The sequence below is a fragment of the Vidua chalybeata genome, chromosome 2 (genome assembly GCF_026979565.1).
Source record: "Vidua chalybeata isolate OUT-0048 chromosome 2, bVidCha1 merged haplotype, whole genome shotgun sequence".
Classification (NCBI taxonomy): domain Eukaryota; kingdom Metazoa; phylum Chordata; class Aves; order Passeriformes; family Viduidae; genus Vidua; species Vidua chalybeata.
The window spans coordinates 99052273-99077784 of record NC_071531.1 but is presented as its reverse complement, the minus strand read 5'-3'; the positions used below and the strand labels follow the sequence as shown (position 1 = coordinate 99077784).

At 38.6% G+C, this 25512-nt stretch overlaps 1 protein-coding gene and 1 long non-coding RNA gene across 2 annotated transcripts; one reads left to right on the top strand and one right to left on the bottom strand.

Annotated features, from left to right (window-relative positions):
- Positions 1 to 20149, bottom strand: SUCLA2 (succinate-CoA ligase ADP-forming subunit beta). Its single transcript, XM_053936592.1, has 11 exons — positions 20016 to 20149; positions 18518 to 18701; positions 10126 to 10225; positions 9767 to 9929; positions 6984 to 7112; positions 6429 to 6567; positions 4888 to 5049; positions 4664 to 4806; positions 2238 to 2358; positions 1859 to 1947; positions 1 to 815 (listed from the first exon to the last, which is right to left on the bottom strand). The coding sequence occupies exons 1-11, from the start codon at positions 20100 to 20102 to the stop codon at positions 741 to 743; spliced, it is 1392 nt and encodes a 463-aa protein (XP_053792567.1). The 5' UTR covers positions 20103 to 20149; the 3' UTR covers positions 1 to 740.
- A 63-nt stretch (positions 20150 to 20212) lies between these two features.
- Positions 20213 to 24973, top strand: LOC128784737 (uncharacterized). Its single transcript, XR_008429592.1, has 2 exons — positions 20213 to 20289; positions 21971 to 24973. It is a non-coding gene; the product is annotated as an uncharacterized LOC128784737 (long non-coding RNA).
- The last annotated feature ends 539 nt before the right edge of the window (positions 24974 to 25512 follow it).

Here is a 25512-nt window from a genome sequence, read left to right as displayed (position 1 = left end):
TTAAAGTTTTGGGAGAAATTTTATTAATGTACAATTTTATTAGCGATGTACAATAGACATTTTAATTCTCTATTTATCCTGTCTCCTTGAAGCTTGGTAAATGCTTGTTTGTATATAAAACTACACAATGCTTTTTCATGAGGACCAGAAACTGTGAAAATATAAGTGCTACAGTATATTTTGTAGTGATTTAACACGTTGTCCAGAAGAGTTACCAGCCACTTCAATGAAGGACTTCTAAAAATATTTCTGATCAGTTCAAATGCATCTGTTCATAAATAATGATTGGTTTGCTCATGTCCATTATACTGCTAAGTACAAATGCCTCCAACATAAAATACCGTTTCAATACATTTTTCCACATGAACAACTAGATAATTCAGTCATATTTACTTTTAAACAAGGCTAATACAAATTTACAAGTAAAGTAACTTCAAAATTTCTCCAGAATAATTATTTTTTCAACCAGAAGCTTTACTTTGGACAACGCAGAAGTATATTGCAAGTGACATTCTGCAGCAGAAGCTGGAGGCTTGAGAATAACAACTAAGAAAGACTAAATATCAGCAATACACACTTTTACAAGAATTCTGACCATTCTGACTGTTAACATTAAAGATCAGATGCTTCAGTTTGTGCGCCTGTCAATCAAAACCTCCACACAAAAGAAAAATTAAAAATTTCCCACAGAACACAGTATTTCAGAGAACAAGTTAGACACTGGCATGACACTTCCCTGATCAAATTGGCAACTGAAATTTAACATCCACATGAGCTTGTTTTGCTAAGCTTACTATTTCAGACAGCTTCACCACCTGAAAAACAGAAAACAAAAACTTAATTTCAAAGCAATCAGAACTTGACTGAACTGGATCAATCTTTTTAAACAAAATAATACCAGGGAATCATCAGTAAGGTATCAGAGGGGATTACTATTTAGCTCAGTACTTCTTAATCACTTTTAAATGAAAGATAATCAAGTCTTCTAGAAAACATCTCATGGAGTTAAACAAGTCTGCTTCTCATTTATAACAAAGTATATTGATAAAATGCAAAGTTTTAAGTTTTATGTGCCACCTTGTTATTTTGAGAGGTGTTGAGATGGCAACTCACAAGACATTCTATATATCTAGAAGCTATTTCTCCTCTGAGTTTTTTTTGCAAGCACTTCTGGATCTTATTTTGATACCTTAAGGAGCCTCATCTTCTCCTGCATAATGACTCTAAATTTCTCTGAATTATTTCCTGCTTAAAATGAAATGTTATAACAGAGTAAGTGGTTCTTTGGGAAAAAAAAAATCCGTAAGTTTCCCCATGACACAAAATCCACCAGGTATCTTCTAACTTTTTTGCTATACATTTCTAGTACAACTTTCTTTTCCACAAACAAAACAAAGCAACACACGCACAAATCAGTGCCTCTGAACAGTGCATTTGAATATCTAGTTATCTTACGAGGCCACATCATGATCAACTATAGTTTCAATCATGCACACTGAAATACAGTTGTTGATAAAAAAAAAAGCATTACATCGTATTTTTCAGCCACCTCAATTAAAGTATTTTCTCCCAATTAATAAAGCTAATGTCTTAACCATTCCCCCACCAAAGGGAGTGGCTGACCTGGTAATTGATCCAGTTTTGGTTTGTGGGGTTTAATAGCTTCTGACTGCATCATTGCTTCCCAGACAAATTATGCACTTACTAACTCGTAAAATATTTGATTCAGGCACTGGTAGTAACTGGCACTGGGATTTATCCTAAGCTACCTGTAGCTGATTGAATGGAGTTTCAACTTTTCAATACTCTGCAACAGATGCTATGTTCTGAAAAGAATATTCATAACCAGCTATCTTACCATTTTTGCAGCTTCATCCAAGTCATCACACGCAAGGATTTTGAGGCCACTAGCTGTTATTAAAGCTTTAGCATCATCAACTCGTGTACCTTCAGAAACAGATAAAATGCCACGCTTATTGAACAGGAGAACACTACTAGTCTCATATTTCTAGGAAGCCTGTTCCTAAAGTTAGTGAATAAATCTAGACAACGACATTAGCAGTTAAAAAGCAGGAAGTCTCTTTTATTAACTTTCCAATCCTCGCCATCTAAATTCAAGCTTTGCCTTATTTCTCCATTGACTTCAACTCACAGGCAGCTTGCTATACAGTCTATAAGCTCAACGACACCTGTCAATTAGAGAGAAATATATTAAAATATATGTGAAGCACACCCACCTTGCAACCGTACCACAATAGGAACTTTGAGCTCCAAATCCTTTACTGCCGTAACGATGCCTTGTGCTATAACATCACATCTCATAATGCCACCAAAAATATTCACCAGAATAGCCAGTACCTACAGAATCAATGACAATGTTCACATTGAAAATGGCCAGAGACACATCAGATGAAAGTAGCATACAGCCTTCACCCTAAGGGTAATTCAAGTTCTTTAACTGTATCAAGGGACTCTGCAAAAGACAGACCACTTCTGTTCTACAGAACATCAGCAACCAAAGTACAGTTCTGCAGAGCCACATACAAGAGAGCAGTTACTTCAGAAAACTGCATTTGTCAACTATTTATCTTTCCATTGCTAACAGTATCAGCGGTACCCCCACACCAGTAACTCCACATACTGAAACCAGGAAATTTTAAAAATTCATACACAAGACCCTGCTTACACAGTTTACCCAAAAGCCAGCATGCTTAGAGATAAGCTATTTGAAATACATTTTATTCAGGAGGATTAAGCCAACAGTTAAAGGAACAGAAAGGAAGTGGCAGTGGTAGAAAGGAAGGGTAAAAAGAACCATGGTCAAAGATGAAAGATGAAACAAAGCAGGAATCAAAATGGGTAGATAGCCTTAGACAACAGAACAAACTTGACAAGACAAAACATTCCTGTGCAACTGGTTCATGAACAGTAACTTGGTTCCCATGATCTTGCACTTAGACTAGCTCATCTGTGCAGCACTGTTCTTCCTCCTCCTCCTAATGGACAACTTAGACTGGCACCTCAGAAGGCTGTTCCAAACAAGCCCTGAACTGAACCCTGAGCGCAGTCTGTGACACCAGTGGGCTGCACTGCTCTTTGATTTTCAGCAACAGGAATCCCAGCTATAGTAATTGTTTTTTAATAAAATAGTGAGCAACTGAAAGAAAGCAGAAAGGAAAAGCTGTCTTAAGAAGTCTGTTTGGACACCCTCTGTCCACACATCAGCAGAGAATTTGCATTGCAAAAACTTTTCTCAAATCAGCAACCCTCAGATTCTTCCTTGTTTCTTCTCTTCTCTCTGTAATTCGGGTGCTCTGTGACTCTGTCCCTCATTGCTCCCTCAATTTGCTGGAAAAATGTGAAGAAAGAACAAGGCTTATGAGGATGTGCTGATGGAGCTGGGGTGTTTAGCCTGGAGAAAAAGAAGGCTCAGGGGGGACCTTACCACTCTCTACAATTGCCTGAAAGGATGTAGCAAGGTGGGGTTCTCCCTCCTCCCAAGTAACAAGCATTAAGATAAGAGGAAATGGCTTCAAGTTGCACCAGGGGAGTTTTAGATTGGATATTGGGAAAAATTTCTTCACCACAAGGGTTGTAAATCATTGGCACAGGCTGAGTCACAAACCCTGAAGGTCTTTAAGACTTGTAGATGTGGTGCTTAGAGACATGGTTGAAGTGCAGGACTGGGCAATGTTAGATTTATGGTTGGACTCAATTTAAATGTCTTTTCCAATCTAAATGATTAAATGATTCTGTAACACTCCTGGAGCATGTTACAGACCCTGCATTTAATAATAAGTCTTTCCAACAAGAAAGAGACTAAGCTCCTCTGGAATATCACTCACTATTTGTTTCTGGACCTTTCCAAAGATGAGGAAGTGGTACATAAAATTGTCGTGCAAAAGTAGCAGCATATCATTAGCAGGTCTCGCAAGTCATTCCCACCTTTTAAAGCTACCCCTTTTAAAATAGTTTTCTTTATTTTTAAAAAGCCCCAAACTGCCAAGTTCCCCTTGGGATAAGCATCTCTATGTAGACCATCAATCCAGCCTTCACATTATTTTTGTAGAAAAGCTCTTCCTCCAGTTTCAACCAATGTATTATTTTAATAATATTGAAGCATTTCTGATAAATTTTTAATAGGATAAACATTAAAGCCCTTCCAAGCCCCTTACACAGTTATTTTATCTTACATTACATATAACCAGTACCTTAGAAACTTGTTTGTGCACAGCACAGCAAATATTCATCTCTACAACTCTACGCAAAACACAGACCCAGCTGTAAAACTCATCCAAAAGAAAAGCAAAACTGGAAAGCCAACTGAATACCACTTCCTGTTTAAATAGCAGACAGTGGGAGTTTCTGACCCCAAGATTTCTGGAAATATTAAAATACAACTGTAACTTCAACCAGCAGACACAAAACTGTCTACTCAGTACACAGCCAAAACCCCTATTATTTAAAAAGGTAAAAAAAAATCCATATATTATTAGGCCTCCTTCATCTGCACCAAGATGAAGCTAAGATTTCCATCTCCTTTCTTTCTAGTTCTGTGCTTATAAAAACATGTTTTCTGGAGAACATGCACTAAGCATTGTCTTCCAAATCACAGCCTGTCTTACCACTGTGTAGGACCTTGATATGCCAACTCTTCCCTCACCTTTTTATCAGAGGTAATAAGCTTAAAGGCTTCTGTCACTTGCTGCGCTGTAGCACCACCACCAACATCAAGGAAGTTTGCTGGAGTTCCGCCGTGAAGTTTAATTATATCCATTGTGGCCATAGCTAAACCAGCACCATTGACTATATAAGAATAAAGATAACATTTAGAAATTCCGTTTATAAATCCATTAGGTCATTTAAAATTCATTAAATAGTACATACCTAAGCAGCCTATGTTTCCATCCAACCCTATATAGTTGAGATCTGCTTTTGCTGCATCCTTGTCTCTTTGGTCTTCCTGTGTCCAATCCTGCATATCAAAGATCTTCTTCTGACGATAGGCTGAATTGCTATCAAAGTTTATCTTTGCATCCATACACATCACTGAAAGGGAAAAAAACCCCACCATTACTTACCATCATTTAATATTATAGTAACAATTCAAATGTTACATGAATGTGTTAAAGTATGTTAAGTCAAAAATGGCAGCTAGGTCATGCAGGCCAAACACAAAGTTTTGCTAAAAAGACACATATACCACTGTCAATAAATAAGATTCCCTCCAGTTTCCCCATATAATCAGTTATGCACAAAAAGGGAAGATAACTATTTCTTGAGACACTCTAAACCCAAAAAGCTTACAACAAGCTGTTTGATAAATCTGAGCAAATTATGTTTTCTCTGATCACACTGCAGCCTGGAAAAGAATGGGGGGGAATGCACCACAAGTAATTAACATAAAACTAATCCTTAAAGAAGGTCTCTGATTTGAGTTTTTTTAAATCCATCTTAGTTTTTGCTTCTAGAATAAACATATATAATGTGTGCATGACAGTAAGCACACAGAAACATGATGAAAAAGTGCCTGACTTGGAAAATAAAATGTTAGGAAAAAATACACAGAAGTAAATTTACTTAAGATTTAGCAAGCAGAAAACCTACAGTATTCTTTACATCAGAACTAACATCGTATCATTGTATCATCCTATCAACTTCATTTCTATCCCTCAGTGAAAATAATATAAAAATAACAAGGCACAAGAAACAGACAGAAAAGACTGCTCTATACTGATCACTTAAATATTATTAAAAAAAAACACACACAAAAAAACCCACCCCAGTGACAGTAATAATGAACACTTTGATGAAAGAGGTACATTCATATTTAAATTTCAAACTGTTGTATCTGAGTTCAAGCACAAATATTCTCTACAGGCTTATTTTTTTGTAGAGTGGAATTGGCTGTGATTGAACATTAAATAACTATTCTGCAATTGGATATGCTAAAAACCTCATAAACATCAAGATATTACTTAAACCCCTACAGTCTTTCCATAGATCACACTCCATCAGCTATTCTAATGCCTGAGTCATAAAGGCAGGAGATTTCTTGTAGTTGCTACTATTCTGGTTACCATCACAGTACCAATTTTGGATACATGCGGTGGCTCAAGTTGCAATTTATGAATTTTGAAAGACCGGATTTCCAGGACTGCCTTATCCTGGGTAGATGTGCTCTTTATTAAAAAATTAAAAATTACAAAAGGAAGTTACTTACACTTAAGATCATACTTAGCAATTAAGAGCAGATTCCTACTATATTTAGATTCTCAAATTTATCTGCTTTATTAATTTTTTTTCAACATACCATGTTAATACTAACTCCTCTTGCTGTATACAGCTGAAGTTTTATCAATGTGAAGCAACTCAGATTTACAAAAATGTCAAGGTGTTACAAGAAGAGTACGAATAAGAAGCATTACCAACTCCTGATGCATCTTCCACCATAGGATTTATTTCTATCATGGTAGCATCATATTTTAGAAAGAGATTATATAATTTGATCATATTTTCAGCTGCTTCATCCACCAGATTAGGAGGAAATCCCATTTTCTGGGCAAGCTGAAAGTAAAAGAATGGTTATTGTTAATTCATGTTAGGATGTCTCAGTTTAGCTACTATTTCAATGTCATTTGGATTTGTAGATGCAGAACCTGCCCTGTCTACTGGGGAAAAAAGAACAAACTCACTCTTTGGTTTGAACAGTTTTCAATATAGAACCCTGTACTTACCCTAAAAAAGAGCTAATAAAAATTTATCATGCTATTCCTTTGCACAGCTGTATAAAAGCTAGATAAAGTACTCCCATGCAGTTGGATTTACACTGATTCACCTGAAAATACTTAAATATCTAGTTCAAATTTGTTTCAAATAAGGATTTAAGACAACTGAGCAGGTTGAATACACACACCCTTTATTAAAATTAGAAGCAACTTTCCCATCCTCACTAATGTGTACTTTCCCACATTAACAATTACCCTAACAGCTTGTTCCTTTTTTATGCCTTCTACTATATCGATGGGTTCCTTAATTATCGCCTCAGGATTCTCTGCAGCAACATCTTCAATATTAACACCACCATGAGAACTGCCTATCAGCACAGGACCCTAGAACAAAAAGGGAAAAAAAAAGCATAAGTAATTTGATACCACACAATTGAAACTTAACTCTTCCCATAAGATACTTCACAGCAATAAAACCTTTTTCATTGAAAAAATTAGTGTAGCTATTCAACACCTCCCTATAAAACCTTTTAACAATACTTTCCAAATGTTAAAATGTATGTCAGGTCCACTTTCTTTTAACAAGGAAAAATTTCCCCTGTAAAGCAGCAGCAAAACAATTAACACCAACATATTATGTTTAAATTTTGATAGAAAGGTTCAACTTCATAATCACATACATTTTATCTTTTAGGTGTCACCAGAGAAAGTGTAACTACGTTCTCACCTCCACCTTCTTCACTCAGTCCTACACAGAGATCAAATATCAGGCACTCATTCGTTCATTCTGCCATGCTCCAACCCCAAGGACATATGGAGGTGTACAGAACTTAGTGATAAATTACTGCAAACCATACCTGTTCAGTAGGATCACAATGTCCAGTAACTAAAGCCTTCACTGAAAGTAAGTCATAGCAAAACAAAACAGCACTCAATTATTCATTAACAAAAGAAATTAAGAAACCAGAATTGACAGCATTTGCAGCTGAGTTCATTTTTAAAAAAGCCAAATCTCAACAAAAACATGAAGGACTCACTACCATGGAACCTAAAAATCTCTCCTCCAGTTCACAGTAAAGACATAGTTGGATCCCTTCAACCAACCTTCCCTTATCATCACCCATGCACGGATTATGGCCATGGGTGTACTAAGGCAGCATTTCCTATCAGCAGAACTGAAAGATTAAACAGCCTTAAAACTGCTGACAATTAATTATAGAAAATGTGACCCTGGTTCACAGAACATGCTTAATAACTACACCACTCCCCTCCCATTACCATCCTTCCAAATGGAAATACACAGCTTGCAAATTATCCTGCATCTAATAGCAATGTTCAACTCAATGAACATTTTTGGATATTCTTATCTTGAACTGTCAGTAAGCTACAAACTGATCATAAAATAACTCATCGTTCCATAGAATTGACCAATGTGAACAGTTTTGCTTAAAACACAAACCCCTGTTGGCGAATAATATCCAAGTCATAAAGTTCCGGTTTCAGCTGACTATTTTAATCATTTTTCCCCTCCTTAAAGGAAGATGTTGGCAACAACATCAGGAATAAACAGTGTGTGCTATTCAACCTTCACACTTCCTTCTTTTGAAAGGCATTTCCTCATCCTATACAAGTTATAGTAATTTCCTCATCCTATACAAGTTATAGTAATTACAAGCACATCTAAAAACATGACTTATAAAGTCCCAGTAAAAACAAAGCACATCCCTATCAAAAGGCAACAACCCACACAGTATGATCAATATATGCTAGTAAGATTTATACAAGAGCAAGAACAAGCCAAGAAAATAAGTTTCCTTTCTTCATCTAATTTGCTACAATCAGTTACAGTAAATTTTATTTCCATAAGCATCGCTGCTTATTGCTTACACAATTTTAAGTCTGAAATGTGTTCATCTACAGCATTTTTCCGCCACCTTGTGGTGCATACGGAAACATTTGAATCTTCCTTTCCCTATTCCAGCACACATCACAATGGAGGCGCCCTAGTCACATAATTCAACACAACTGATACTTTCCTATCAAAAATAACACTACGGAGGAAGAAAAAGGAACAAATATTTAATTCCTAATACGGCAATCAAAAAAAAAAAAAAAAATAAAGAGTAAGACTAGTTTTCTCATTCCTCCACAGAAAATTATTTCATCCATACTTAAATATCCCCTAATCACCAAAACCAGTGCCTCTGCAAACTCTTAAGCATCTGAACAGACAAAACTCAGTATTTCTCAACTTCAGCAAACAAAGTTCTAAGATCTGTTCTAAATCCTGGCTTCATTCAAGTTACTTGCCAATTCATGTTCTGTGCTCCAAACAGAACACTTGTCTGTCAGAAGACACTGACACATTTCAGCAACCACATTTGAATTGTAGCCTAAAAAACTACATACCCACACATACAGTCCATATATGCAGAAAAGACTGGCTTTCATTTTCCTGAAAGATATGAAGACAGACCTCTAGGCCCAAATCTTCTTACCAATTTCCTGGAAAGCATTAGTTTAAGAAACACTCTCACAATCAAGGGACACACCAGTGCACCTCTGGGAACCTTCACACACTGGAGAAAAAGGATGTTGGATTTATGCAGGACCATTTGCTCTTCCACAACACTGTCACTTATCTTGTTTCTGACAGTCAAAAATGGGGTGTAAATGCACATGCACACATATAGCTGTGTTTTTAAACTAAATTGTATAATCTGTTATGCAAATGCAAATTAAAACCAAAATGAAAATTACCCCCTTATTCTACCCATCTCCCCTTTGGCCATGTGACTCTGAACTTCAGCTGGGGCTACCAATACTCATTTATTATTCTGTAAATTCAAATTGTAGCATTACATATTGACCACATTTAAAAACCAAGTAAATCATATAATCAGATACACTGGAAAACAAAATTTAGCTTGTATACATCTGATTTTCAAAAACAAGTGAACAGTAAACAGTTTTGCTGATTTTTTTTAATTCAGTTGTAACAAGTTAATTAGCTTACTTCTATTTCTAATATTACTCACTTGAAAAGACCTTTCCATTGTTATTGCAAAATAGTATTCTCTCCTGGGATATCTGCGTTCACAGATAAATACTTGATTGCATATCCTGCCCTTCTCTCCTGTTTGCTTGGTAAACAGCTTCTTTCCAATCATTTGGGAGGAGACAGCTTTTGCTTCTTCTGGACTAGAATAAAAGAAGCACAGAATGTGACAAAGAAACTGCTGTAAAAACAGAAGTAGCATTTAAAAAGTCTTATCTAATTTTTGTTATTTTAAGGTTAATAATTAAAACCCTGGTTTTAAAGAAAGCAGTAGGTTCAATCCATAATGTGAAACGTTGACATTTTTCCACTTGGTTGGATAATTTAGAAAGAACTTACGAAAAAACTATTTTCACTCCTCCTTTGAGGCCACCTTCAAATGTTCCTTTTCCTCTACCACCAGCTAAGACCTGTGCTTTCACCACAATATCCTTTGAACCTAGAACAAAAGAAAACCCCAAAAAATTGTCATCAATGACTATAAAACAAATTGCTTCAGTTAAAATAACAAAGGTTGCTTTAATTTTATCCCACTTTCTCCACGCCCACCATTCAAAACACACCCATGTGAATCAAAGACTATATTGCAATTCATACAAATAGTTCCAAAAATCTCAAATAATCCACAATTTTCAGCTTTAGGCTGTTCTGTGAACTTTGGTGAGTTAGTATCCAGAAATGCTGGTGTTCTGATCATCTTTAATATGTGTTGGAGTCACATATGATTAATCACCCAGTAAGAAATTCTTGGCACCTCACAGATTATTAACAAGATGAAACTGAGTCTCTGACACACCGTATGCAAGGTTTTCCTCAAACAACTTCAAATACCCTGTACCTGTAAGCCATTACCCTCCCAGCAATGATATGTAACTATAGCATTTACCCAAGTCAGCTTGCCAGGTCTGCTCTGGCTTCCATCCAGCACAGCACTAAGGCATAAGCTTGAGTACTTTGCAAAAGTCAGAGGCCTAAACAAACCCACTATTCTTCCAAGGGTAGGCAAAGTAAGCCCTTTAGTTGGCTTTAACTGTTTAAAAATCGTTTACAAAATATTCTTCTAGGTAGGGGAAACTGGGTATTTGAGTTTAAAAAGTAAAGCGTGAGAATATAACAAAAGTCAACTGGGATACTCTGAACTGTCACTGAGACAAAAAACAAAGAAAAATAGTTCATCAAGTCATTTAAGGTGATAAAAGAAAAAAAAAACTGAAGTTCTGAGTTATTACTCAAGTTTGCTTACACAGAGTACAGACAGCAGCTAGACTGCAAGATGTTAAGAACTCCCTCATTGACATTTGTTCAGCACATCCCATTTTTTCTCATGCCACCATCAGCTGAGCCAATCTTTCCAAGCCAAAAAGAACTTGCTGTTCCTTTGGCTGTCAAAAGAGAACCATGGAAATGCTTAAGAAAAAATTTGCAGTACTCAAGCAAAACTAGCCACTACATAAACTGAGGAAGGTTATGACAGGCACAAAAGTTGTGTTGGTTCCTATTCTCTCCCAGGTCCTGTTTGGACTGGTGAAACGGAACTCAAACTGTATCACAAGCTAGGGTGGCTATAAGCAGAAGACTCAAGTCACCCCTCCCAATTAGCTATCTGTTGAGATTACTTCTTGAATGTCTACCTAACAAGAGATCTCTCCATTCACACATTATTTTAAAGCTCTCGTGCAAAATAGGCATGAAGGTTATAAACACACAAGTATGTATTTACTTACAAAGTAAGTATATTACAAGTATATTATACAAGTATGATTTGCTACAAATCAAGTATGATTTACTACAAGTTTGTGATTCTAATATTTAATTCAGTTCCTGAAGATAACTATTTTTTACAGGCAACCAAGTTAACATACTCCATAGAAGTCACACATGACAACTTTTATGCAATTACTTTAAGTACAAAGCCTTTTTTCCATTTCCTACACTAAGTCCATAAATAAAAAGCTGCAACTACAGAGAAGTTTTCAGAAAAGCCATGAAGTTCACCCACAGGCACCTTCTTTGTAAATTATCCCTCCTAGCAACAAACATCAGAATCTGAACAAGTCAAATGAGATCCCAACTAAAGTTCTGGTAAGATCTCAGCTGGAACATATCTAGCTCTGGGCATAAAAGTAAATTGGTAACTAAGATTATCACTGAAATTAAGCGATTCCCTTACAAGAGATGAGCTTAGCACATCCTTAAATCTATCAAAGGAGAAGAAAGCAAGAACATGATTATGGTCTTCAGCTGTACCTGTGACAGACAGAGCAAGAACACATGACTACATGTACATCATTCATTCTGGTTTCTGCTCTAAACCACCCAAAAATAAAGGCCACCTACCAAGGAAGTCAGCTTTCAAAAAGTGCAAGAAAAAAAGACCCTTCTTTACACAAAATATAAGGAAGCTTGCCAAGAGATATGAAGGAATAATGGAAGAGTCAAAAGGAACTGGGCAGAGGTATTGTCTCTGATATTCTTCAGACAACAATATGAATGCTGAGGGGAAATGAGGAGTAATGGACTGCAGAAAATAGGGAGGCTAAGAATTGCCCTAAATAGGGCAATATTCTTTTGTTCTTAGGCAGAATAGTGGGCTACATGCACCACTACCCTGATCCTGGAAGATATTTCTTACAAATGTTGTTACCATAATGCATTATAATATTTTGTCAACATATAGACATTCAAAAGAGTGTGAGAAAAACAACTTCTATTTTTTCACAATCAGTTTTGGCCGTAACATCACTGCACTAATCCTTATGCAACAACTGAGTCATTAAATGAGCAGACTACTAATGCTCTGTAAATTCTAGCACTGCAAACTAGCTGCTTGATTGCATAAACAAGTTCAAGGTTCATTTGAGCAGTTATGTTTACAAGCAATTAAACAAACTTAAGATAGTACATCCCAAGAAAACCATAACCCATCATGCAGAAAAATCCACTGTTTAATAAACATTTTATCCCACAGCTCCTATTGAAAATTACTTTAAAACAAGAGGAAGTGTTTGGTCACACACCTCATCTGCAGTGCTCCAGCAGCAGCACTGTCACACAGTCTGATACAACAAAGAACTGCTGATACACAGTAACCCAAGGAAAAAAATCTGGAAACCAGCAGCTACCATAGTTTTCTACTCAGTATCAACAGTTGTGCCCTTGTTTTTTGCTTAGGTGGCTTTGAAATACTGCTAGGCTTGTGTTTCAATGAAAAATAGCAGTTTCTGCCCTGGAGCAGATAACCCAGCAAACACATGCCAGTAAACAAACCACCAGAGAATTTCCATCCTGCCTCCAGCCCTCAGCTTTTCACTCCAGCCTCACTTCTTGTGCCAGTAGAAGCACTTGTGCTATCATGCCTTGAAGCATATCAGTGATTCCCTGAGGGCAAAAGCTCATCCAGCAGACAGACAGTGCTTCTGCAGGCTTGTGCACCATGTGACAGGAACACACACAGGAACTTCAGTGAGCAGGACTTCAGCTTTCAGCAGCAGTAACAAATTGTAAAGCCTCAACACAGGGCACTGGAACACCAGTACAACTCATGCGGGCAAGCAAGCTAAAGGCCAATGCACAAATCTCTAAAGAAGCATTTGGTAAGCATCACATTTCCATGTTAATGGCAGTCAGCTCTAAAGCACATATAAGTACAATAGCCTGAAAAAACTAGGAAATTAGAAAATTAAGAGCTTAGAAAATTAAGAGCAGATACCAATGAGAAGAGACATCTGAAATCAGTACACTGACTTAGCATTAATCTGTTCAAGACAAGGAAAATCTATACATTTACTAACACTACAGTTATCACCTTCAACAATCATTTATAAACTAGACAGAGAAAGAGTTACACAGTCAGCATACAAAACCATCTTCACTTCTATCAATACTGATGTCTATATTTTAGAAGGAGTAATTTCTGTTTCTATAATTTAAGCTTTCAAACTGGGAGAAAGATCAATGCATGCAGGCAAGCAGAAAGACATCCATGTAAAATACAATCTCCAAATAAGCTTATTAAGAGGCAAGAAGGGTCACTGTTCCACTGTATCTCTGAAGTTTCCCGTGCAAGTGGAAAGTCCAATGATTACAGCAGACAGGCCTGATTAAAATGTTCTGCTTTACAAGTTTTCGTTTTGACTTTTGTCAAATTACATTAATTGCCACTTCTCTGCTCAATACTATCTGCAGCAGAGGTACTGCTTTCCACGTATTACCTTCAGAACAACCATGCAAGCCTAATCTATTCTGACAAGACAGACAACAATAAAGGGCAGTGACAGGTTAGTAACTCAAGTGTCAATCAAGTTCTCAACTACCATTCAACTGCAAACTTATCCGGGGAAAGACAGAGACCTGTAACTTTTGCTTCAGTTTGTGTTTCAAAGTTCTTGCACCAGAAAAAGTAACCCTCCATTTATAACACAAGCTAATTTTTTCTTGCTGCACACATACAAAAAAAAACTAAGTTTAAACAATACAATTTACTGGCATTAGGAAAATATAGATTTGTAACTAACAACAGAAGTGTCAATATAAATAATATTCTGACCCTAATTCTGTCAACAAAGCAGAGAATCACTTCAGAGCACACTGCATTTCATTAGTAAGTACAGCAATTGGGAATTTTAACTTCAAAATCACATTTTTTTCAGCATTTGAAACTTTTGAGTGCTAGAAGACTCATCGCAGGCAAATCAAAAGTATAACTACTGAAATAATTATGTGCCAGGAATCATCATACTTTCACTGAAAGGACCATACCAGTCAGGAGACTGAACAAGATGTTTTGCTATTACAAAATATCTTCTACAGAAATACTTCCTGACATTAATCAACTGCATCAAGTTCATTATAAGCTCACAAGACAGGTTTGGTTTCGTCAACAGCTTAAGTCAAGCAATTAAAATACAGAGGTCAGAATTTGAATGTGCTGGTTATACAAGTCTATTTTAATTAATGAATTAACATCAACAATATGTTTTGATATTTTAACTTCAAAGGAGTGAAGTGCTACAGAAGAAAGCAAAGGCTGAAGCACAATGTAAGATTCAGATGCCAAAAAAATAACATTTGCCAGAATGTAAGTAAATGTTTGGTTTCTAAACTACTACTGCTGTTTATCTAGAGATTTTGACCAAGTAAATAGGAATATAATTGCATTACTTTTTTAACACCTGGGGGATTTCTGCTTAAGTTTGCCGCCTTAGATCATCATCTATATCCTAGAGCAATTGAATAAACACTGTGGAGTTTCAGACAACCTGAGAGACAGCAGGAACACAGACAGATAATTGACCAACAAGGAAAACTGATAATAGCAAACAAAAAAAAATACCATAAATGAAAGTATGACAAACATGAGTTTTCACTCTGACACAGACTAGAAAACCCCAAAAACTTAAATCAGACAGCCAAGGTGGGTGTGGCACACACTAAGGAGAAAACCATCCCAGCTTTTTTTGCCACCGTGCCTGGAATATGTTTTTTGAAGAGCTAATAAAGGAAAAGCTAGGAAAAGCACTTTCCCTAGAAAATAATTGCACATACTGTACTAAGCTTTGAGTTCTGACTAAATCAAGCCTGGGATCAAAACTTATATTTTTAAATCTACCCAGGTTCACATATTACTTTTTGAAACTTTTTGAACAGATACAAGTTGTATGTTTAAGCAACAGACAGAAAAATAACACTGAAAAGTACTTAAAAGATGTTAGTAACATTGAAAAAAATCTAGAAGGTCTGAAAAAAATCATATATTAATCACACAACTGTCAGCAGGAATACAGCCAAGCCAATTACTGGAGCTATTCTGTAGAAAGAATACCAAAACAGAACATTCTTTATGAACCACACAGACATGGAGCTGCACTGGATCTCTTAAACCGCAACAGCAAAAGTAGCAGACTCAATTCCAGGACCTTTCAGTCTCCTTTCAAGAACTCTGATGTAGAAAGGTGAAATGTTTTACACTCACCCTCTCCACACCTCCTATTTTATACAGCTTTATATTTCACTAAAATTTGACAGTCTGCCATGCACATATAACTGTGGGATTCATTACCTGAAAACCCAACAAAACCAGCAGCACACAAAAGTGGCTTCAAGATATTAATGCCTTAAAAAGTCTTACTTCTCAAATCATCATGACTCAAAATATATGCTATTAAAAAACCCCAGACAAGCACACAATATGTCACTGCCTTTCACTCAACTGTTACCAGAGGAAGGGATTAGGAAGCATCAAAACTTGAGTTACAACAATACATTGCACCTATGGAAGTGTCACTTAACAGCAATGTTTACTTCAAATAGTGCGTTCTGCTGAGCTACCTGCTATCACACTGATCAAGCATCTGTTCACTAAACAGTCTCTAGGTTCATTAGTCATGTTCTTGATAACACACACATATCAGCTCCTTAATCAAAACTGGTCACAGCGCTAGCTGGAATGCACACGTGGCGAAAGCAAACCGTAACTTCAAGGCAATCAAGTCATGCTGCAGTCTCTTACCAAAGCTTTGGAACAGAACTTAATCAGCTCATTTGTTTTTCAAAATTTAAGCGAGATGATTAGGTAACACTGATTTAGCTACAGCCACAGCTAACCTATGATAATCTCTGTTAATGAGAAGTTTGCATTTGCTATACGTTGGGATAAAAATTTACCCATTTCTAAGTTAAGTATTTGCAAAAGGGAAGAAATCCAATGCCAAACTCAACCTTTAGTCAGAAATCTGCTCTGTGTAAATTTACCAGGAACATGTGGATTGGCACTAGGGAAACAGAGCAAAGAGTATTACCAACTGTCTTTGTAATGGTCTAGACACACATTTGATTAAACAGCTTAGCATATAAAAAGAAAAAAATAGTTTCCTATCTCCTGGCAACTACTTCAACACAACAAAAATCAACAATGCGTGAGCGGGCCAAAAAAGTGAATTTTTTCATTCTGATAGATATTGCTTTGGTTTGTGTTTTGTTGATATTTTTTTTTAAAGTACTAAATTAAAGCTAGCAGCTAAATGCCTACAAAAACAAAGAAATCAAAAACATTGGAGCAAAGAATAGTATTTCACCACTCAGAATGAGTTCTGGACTTGCTTGAGCAATGCCTCAAAACCTCAAGCTCCTTCAGTGCATGTTCTTTCGGGAAGTTTTCCCTTCCTCATCTCAAGTACTAAAGAAAGCACAGCATTGACTACATACCAACTCCAACAAAGTATTTGGCTGACAACCAGAAGCCCAGAATTCCTTTACTAAAGGATGCCAACTCACACACTTCACAACTTCATTCTTTTAATCCCCAAGAAATTGCCCAGAGTCCCACAACCCAGATAAGAGGCATACCTATGATGTCACAGGGATGACACAGAGCCATAAACCAGCAGCCAGACATACCCACACTGCTGGAGAAGCCCTCTCTGAGCAAGAACAAAACAAAGGAACCCTGACCTACGATTTTCTGGCCTGTTGATTAAAGAGCCACAGATAAAGCTTCTCTCATTTTCCTCCAGCAATACCTGCGCAGACATTAAAGTAGAGAAAAGGGGTATGCCTGATTTGGGAAGTTTTGATCATGCTATAAACTTCACCCTTAACAGAAGATAAAGTTCTGAAGTTTAAACCATTCTCAGAAGTATTTTAGCAACTTCCTTTCATATTAATGAAATTATTCTAATTTTGTATCACTTACTCTCTAATGGAAACAAGATAAAGAAGGTATCAGACAACACCTGAATTTCTAGGACATTCTTTTCTACATTACAAAGCAGCATAACTGGCTCCAGAAGAAAAATTATCATTTTTTTCAGATCTTATTTCTCACACTAAATGTCTATATGAAACTGAAACGAATCCAACAAAACCTATAACCTCAGGAATCACTATGAATGTATCCCTTTGGAGGTAGATAGAGATTTGAGCATTTGCATAGGAGAAAGGAATATGTCTACCTATGTCCTTCACTAAAACTTTGTGACAAGCCTAATGTTTTTCCAGGGAGGGAAAAAAAAATCCCAGACTTAAAACTAAGAAAACCCCCCAAACAAACCAATCAACCAACCAAAAAATCCCCACCTTCTAATGCCTGACACAATAGAAGCTGACTTCCATATCAAATCCAAATTGAGTAACATTTTACTAGGACAGATCGTAAGTAACGTGGCAAATTAATAGGCAAAATCAAGTCCAAAATTAAAGCTTAATTCCAAATTAAGTATTTAAGCACCTGGCAAATGAGATTGGATACTTCTTCATCAACAAGGCAGGAATTTAGCATACAACTACAAGCCATCAAAGTCCTCCCCTCCTGTATGAAGTAGCTGCATTCTGCCAGAAAAGCACACTCACAAAGGAATAGGATTTTACTCTTCTCTTGTAGCTTAAAGAGAAGTATGGTTTGTATCTTCTGTTCTAAATGAGATCTTGTCACCACCAGTGAAACTCTTCACACAAGACTTCCTCTAACCTTGCTGAAAGTAAAAAGAAATCCAGGATTTTCACAAAGTAGAGTCTATTACTCTCCAAGAAGTTTAACTCATTATATTAGTCGAAGCTAATAGAATTTATACCTGACCTATTCCTTCTTAACGAGAAAGCTGCTTCACAGGGAAGGCTCTTTTAAAAAAAAGGTCATTCAGAACTCCAACAACATCTCACCAAGAAAGACAGAAAAAGTAGGTACACCTTGTATCAATCCCATGCCTATTAGTATATGTTCTCTTTAATATTATACCTATTTCTTTTGCTATTTTGTAAGCTTCATCTGGCGTACTGGCAACCACTCCATGTGGAACAGAAATGCCAGCCTCCTTCAACAGTCCCATGCTCAGGTATTCATGGAGTGATAGCCTCCTCTGTTGCTGTTGTTGCACTTGAAACCCATGATTGTTGAGGATTCCTGGACTTCCAGCAAGCACCTGAAGGAAAAGAATAAAAAGAAAAAAAAGAAAACAAAAAGAAGAATGTGACTGTTGTGAAAGACCACCCTCTTTGTTTAGGTTAAAAAACCAGTCTACATATTAAACAAGTATACTTTAGTGTTCCAGTGCAAACACCTGAATATTTAATCCTACTCTTCCACATTAGTCATTCATATCAGGGCTGGTATTTGATTTTGTGAGGTTTTATTGGGCAGGGGGAAAGAGCTGGTGAAACTACTAGCACTGACAAGTTGACAAGCACTGTAACATAAAAATCAACAACAAATGCAAAAAACCATTTGCTGCATTTTTTGTATTTCACTATATGCAAATAAGTCCTTAATTTTATACACAAAGCAAGAAACCTACTGAATTCAGCTAATCCATGAACATGGATGATCACCGAAAGACTCAAGGTAAAAAGATTACAAACAAAACTTACATACAAAACTTACATACAAAACTTACATACAAAACAAACTTTTACTTTTATTTTTATTTTTTTTAGTATGTACCACTGGCAAAAACACTGTCAAAATCAGCCTGAACTAGGACGTTTCTAACAAGCTAGATTTTTAAGGCTTCATTTCACTTCAAATAAAGGAAACAAGCAGACGACCCAGGAGCTTTACTGCAGCATTTCGAGCTAGCCAATCGACAGGGCCTATGTAGCCTCCAAAGGATTCCTTCTCCAAGGAGCACCTCCTCTCCTTGGCATGACCCCAAGGGAGAGGCGCTGAGGAGGCTGCGTGTAACTCGAGAGGGGCACTCACGGCGACCTTCCCCAGTCCGGGGCAGAAGGAGAAAGTGGCAGCGAGCGTCACACACCGTGTCACACACCGCAGCCTCCCGAACTCCTTCGTGTCACCGCTTCCCAGGGGTGCTACAGCCAAAAACAAGCCCACACCCCCGAATGGCATCCACAGGAACCAAGAGCAGAGGCTGGCGAGGAGCGAGCTGGAAGAAGAGTTTAACTGGCACAGCCCGACCCCTCGCAGGAGCAAGGTGACGGCGGAGATGGAAACACGGGGATATCCAAGCAAGAAAGGGGACGGGGGCGCTGAAAAGGAAGTGAAAAGGAACCACGCAAGGAAGACATGCCACAAGCAAGAACAGCGGCTGCGGGGCCGCACACCAAAGGTGAGCACCGGGCTGCCATCCGCAGGGCAGGGCAGGGCAGGACGGCGGCGAGAGTGCGCCGAGACGGACGCTGCTCTCGCCGCCGCTCTGCAGGGAGCGACCGCGACCCCAGCCGGCCCGGCCCCGCTTTAGCCGCGGCCCAGCCCACCCCCGCTCCCGAGCGGCCGCTACCTTCCCCGCGGCGGAACCCAGCGAGGCACGGAGGCCGCTGCCCCTCAGCCCGGCCGCCACCCGGCTGCAGATCATGGAGGCCGCCATGGCCGAGCCCCTTCGCCCTCGGGTGCCCCCGGCAGCGCGCACGCGCCGCTCGCGGGCCGGGGCGGGGCCAGGAAGCGCCTCGCGCGGCTCCGCCCCCGCAGTGACGCCCGCCCGGCGCCGGGGCGGAGCGGCTCTGAGCGGCGCGGCCCGGCCTCTGGGGCTTTCCACCGTTTTCGTTTTAGTAAAGGTTCGTTTTGCTTCGCAAGGATGCTAAAGGGGTTGTAATCCACCCACAACCTTCCGACCACGTCGGCCTCGGTTGGCACCACCTTTGTTAAATGTGAGGGAAGAGGCGCAGCTCCCTTAGGCCGCGCCCACGCTCCTTCCCGGTTCAGCTTCCCGATGGAAGGACTTCCAGTCCTCTTGAGGATTGCTTTTTTTGGTTTCGTATTTCAGGGTGTTTCCGTGCAGCAACGTAAACACAACCATTCTTGCTTAAGACAAGGGGCAATGGTTTTAAAGTGGAAGACGGCAGGTTTAGATTAGATGTAAGGAAAAAATTCTCTGTTGTATGGGTGGGAGGCATTGGAACAGGATTTTCAGAGAAGCTGTGCATGCCCCATCCCTGAAAATGTTCCAGGCCAGGCTGGATGGGGCTTTAGCAACCTGGTCTAGTGGAAGGTGTCCCTGCCCATGGCAAGTGGGTTGGAATTAGATAATGTTTAAGGTCCTTTTCAACTCAAACCATTCCGTGGTTCTATGACTGAACTGAGGACTAGTATTTCTAGATATTTTGCAGCCCCTTCCCCATGCCACCACCCCCATTTCTGCCTCACACAGCTCCACACTGAGCATTCCCCTCTGCAATTCAGTGTCTGTACTTTTACTTCGGTGGTCTTGACTCAGGTCACTAAAGAACTGAAGCAGGGGACAGGTGTCCCTGCAGAAACTAGTGACCAGACCTTGTGATTCACCAGGAGGCAAAGCTTTTTCCTTTAAAACAAAATGGTAATTAGGAAATTAGCATTGGCCTGGGAAACTGGAACACGAATGTCCTCTACCAATAATAAGGAAAAGTGCAGTTACTTCCATACATTGTGAACACCAAAGCAAAATCTGATGTGAAAGAAAGCTATGTCAGAGCTGTGATTCTTCTTGAGTTTTGTAACTTGAATTACCCAATAAATAACTGGATGAGTTTCCTCTTTTTTGTTATGAAACTGAAAATGCATTATCATAACTTCTCCTTGGGCGAGTATTGCAAAAGATGGAGTCACTCTGGTTTAGTTATTTTGCTCCTGGTCCTCCACTGACCTGGTGTTATTGTCACCTGTTAGCACTGCAGTGAGCTCTGCAGAGTGCTTAGCTCTGCACCTCTGTGTGCAGACACACGGCGTAGGAGTATGTGTCACTGAACCTGTAAGCAGCTGCAAAATGTTGGTAGACCATCCAAGATTTCCCACCACAGCTGATAAAATATTTCTTCCAGCTAAGGGGAAGGGAAGAAAAAGCACTTGAACTCTGTGTTCTTTCTGCCCTCTGTACACACAGTGGCTCTTCACTAGTCACAGGACCTGCTGCAGTTCTGTACTGCACAGGACAGTACATGGATGCCATTTCCACATACAAACAAATCTCCTAACTCCAGGAGACTCCCCAAAATGACCTCTGCCCTGGAAAGAATTTGCAACAATGTTTACAAGATGATGTAATGGATCTTGGCAAAACTTTAACCTTAAAAGCCCAAAGCTACTGTTCAGACCTAAGTACTGGCTGCAGGTCAGGAAAACAGACTTATATCCTGACTCAGTTGCTTGCTACTGAAGGGAAATTGGACAACTGTCTCTGGGCTTATAATTAATTCTTGCCTTAGCAAATGACTGTAAGACATTCAGATTACAACTACTACTGTATCTTCTTCTCACTAGGAGTGACTTATCCTTCCAGTTTCAAAATGAAGACAGTTTTCACCTTATACATCAAAAGAAGAAACGTCACATGGCTGACAATACTGAAGGACTTCTAGAAAGACTGAGGCGGCTGCCACCACTATCTAGAGTCTGATACACAGCTGTATGGAGAATTTTAATTATCTGAATGTTTTATATTGTCTGGTTTCCTCTTGGCTGTGAAAACTCGTCCAACTGGGGTGGACTGTAAACATGCCTGGATTTCTGTCTGATCACCAGTGCCACCGCCTGGCTCTGACTGTCATCACAAGGTGGTTGTAAGCCCAACTTAAAATCTTAAAAACAATAGTTCTTGGAAATGACACATTCACCTCTTCTTTATTTGGTTAGACACACAAGAAAAGATAGCACTCTTGGCTGCAACCAGACAAATTCCTAGTGAGTCCAACATAAACTCAGATTTGGATGGGCTCAGCCTCATTCAGTATCTGACCTACAACTGAAGAAACTGCACAAGGAATGCACTGTAGGATTCCAGCAGATATCCAGAGGTTTTGCTAAATCTCCAGAAATAGATTCCATCCTATTCAAAGTTTAAAATTATGAGATTTCTTGCTGAAGTCAGAGTAAGATTTTTAACACAGGATCAAGGCCCTCTCTGAAAAGCTGTATTTAAAACTCTAAAAAAGCAGGGGAAAGGTACATTACAAATGAGATAGAAGGAGTAAAGAAGTTTTAACAGACAAGCAGGGCAAATAAAACATCCTGTTTGAGGCCAGATACAGCATCCAGGAAGGCTCAGGCATTATAAATAGACATGAATTTGCTTTATTATAAATTTATCACATCCACGCAGTGACAATGGTACAATCTGATTTATTTCCCAGACCTTGTAAGCTCTGGTTGATACTCTGTAGTTGAAAAACATCAGGAGAGAGGGTCTTGCCAAGAACATCAGAGTCAGAAAGTGAAAGCCCCTGCCAAGGCCATGAGTTCAGAGGGTAGGAAATTTCCAAGATGAAATTTATCAGGGGCTTAAAAAGCATCCCAGTACCTGTGGAGAAAAACACCCTGAGCTTTCCAGAACACTTTTAGTTGAAGACAGAAAGGAAGAGCCCACTTGGTATGGTAGATGAGTAAACAGGTTTAGCTGATGAATCAGCCATGGTCAGAGCAAAAAAACTGACTTTGAAGCAGAGTGAGAATAATCCTTCAGTGGTGTCTACGCTCCCTTACACGTGATGAATTCTCTCTGCATTGCTTGTCTGCAGGAGTACTATCATGGTTCTCTCTGGAGACCCTCAGGCATAGCTAACAACATAAAACTATTCACTGCACCCATTTGCAATATTAACAGGTTATTCCATATCTTCTCCCAGTCATACAGGCTGGTCAATCCAGGGTCCTTCCCTGAAGGTGCTCCAGTGTGTCTCCTGCAAGGATTCTGACATCTGTCCCAGCAAACAGGCATTTGGTGTGTGCACTCTCAGGTCTAGATAGATGCAGTTTTCTACAGAATATAGTATGAACATTAATCATTAATGTACCATCTCTTCCCAGCCAGTGAAGGCTGGTAGGTGAAAGGTTCAATGAAAGCAAAAGGATTTGCTTTGCAAAAAATTATCTTTCACATAGCTAAGTTGTGGAGCACCTTGCCACAGATGCTGCAAATGATGAAAATTTACTTGGGCTCAAGAGGAGTCTTGGTAGGTTAAGAAAGAGAAACAAGAAGAGGGTTAGTAAATACACAGAAGCCACCTCTGCCTTGAGAAGTCACCGAGCCACAGATGGCTGTAGAATAGTAGTCAAAAACCCTGTCATGATTTCTTGCCTACTGTATTCCAGACATCCATTCTGGACCTCCAGGTACTATCCTAGGTGGATAAGGAATAGACACTTTACAGTCTTCTGATTCAGAGTCCCATGGGATTGAGTACACACGGAAGTTTTATCGAAGCTGAAGCACAATCCACCTTCACCCACCTATGGGTTGCCCAAGGTTACTTAAAGTGTTAATGACAAAGCTACAAATAAAACAGAATTATCTCAGCACATTCACTCATTCCAATGACTCAGTCCTGTCTGTACACAGCAAATAAATAATTAACAAGCATTGAAAACAGCACACCTGTAGTACAGCTCTAATTTGTCCTATTGCTCTTGCACACACCATTATTCTATCCATATGTAAATATGATCAGAGGTTATTTACATTTTAACATAAAAACTATGTATTACACTTTGTGTAATTTCCACTAATAATGTTTATGAAGCTATAATATTACAGCAAACAGTGATTTATGGTAAAAGACAGCCATTTCATGGAAACATGTGGTGTCATAAAAATAATTCTGCTGAAATAAAAGTGAGGAAACAGTTAACAATGTTACATTTTCAGTATCAGGTTTCAGGATAACAACCAGCTGCTTGAATGCAAGAGAAGAAATATCTCTCAAGTTCAAGTTTAAGCCAGGTTGCTGGCAGGACTTTGGCGTCATGCACTGCTGTCACATTCCACCCAGCTTCTGAATGCCAGCTTTGCAATGTAAAATATTTAAATACAATCCTTCCATCTTCCAATTCATACTTCTGCTAAGAAAATGCAAATTTATAGAAAATTCCATATCCAGGGAGCCATGTGTATTAAATTCTCAGAAAGATCGATGTTTTCTGCTTGTGTAGCTGCTTTTCAATAAGCTGTTGTACACTGTGTGCTCTTCTAACCTGCTTTCCCTATGTGTGCTCTTAGGGAACAGCTGTGTAGTCATTTTAATCTGACATAAATTTGGCCTGTCTCTAACATGGTTAGTCCCACCATTCTTGTTCCCAGCTACTCTGATTCACTGCCTCCCTCACTTATGTACCTGAGCTGTAAGTTGTATCAGGGATCACATCCTACTAAAAACATAATCTCTCTCCCAGTTTGCTGAGTCAGGTTTGGCTTTGTGCTGTGTTTAATCTGATCGAACTCTGTCCTGTCCCCTCCCTGTGCCACCCACAGCATGCTAGAAAACACATTAATTAAAAAAAAAAATTTTATCCAGATCAGCTCAGACATACAGTTCATTCAATAACACTTCCATCAATAAAAGCATTAGCAGAAGGAACGAGGGATTGGGCCTGAAAAATATCTACCTTTTTTCAGTAGCTGCTGGATACATGCTGGTTTAACTACACTGTTTTGGTTCACAGAAGTACTTTCTCAGGTGAAATATTAATAAACTAGTTTACAAGGATATATAGATCATAATCTTGCAAGTTTTTCAACATACTGCTGTGGCAGAGGATTTTGCTACTTTCTCATTCTTGGTTTATTTCCATATTTTCCTTCAGTGGATGTCTGTTCACCATCAGATTCAGAAAACCAGCCTAGATTTACTTCATGTTCTGCAATACCTGGCTGCATAGGTATGCCCTAAATAAATCCTAGAATGAAACCAATTAGAATAGATTCAGTCAACAAAATGCTTCTTTTCATACAGTATTCTTTATATTAATGATCACAAATGTAAAGTGAAAAAAAAATGAAACAAATCTAAACATCTGTATACAATGAGATT

Excerpts from the sequence above, each read along its gene's own strand:
- SUCLA2 (XM_053936592.1), bottom strand. The coding sequence starts at position 20,102 with ATGGCGGCCTCCATGATCTGCAGCCGGGTGGCGGCCGGGCTGAGGGGC. Across the intron at positions 10,226-18,517 it reads CAAAATAGCAAAAGAAATAG|GTTCAAAGGATATTGTGGTG; the intron begins GTATAATATTAA and ends CTTTTGTTCTAG. Across the intron at positions 7,113-9,766 it reads CAATGGAAAGGTCTTTTCAA|GGTCCTGTGCTGATAGGCAG; the intron begins GTGAGTAATATT and ends TTTTTGTTCTAG.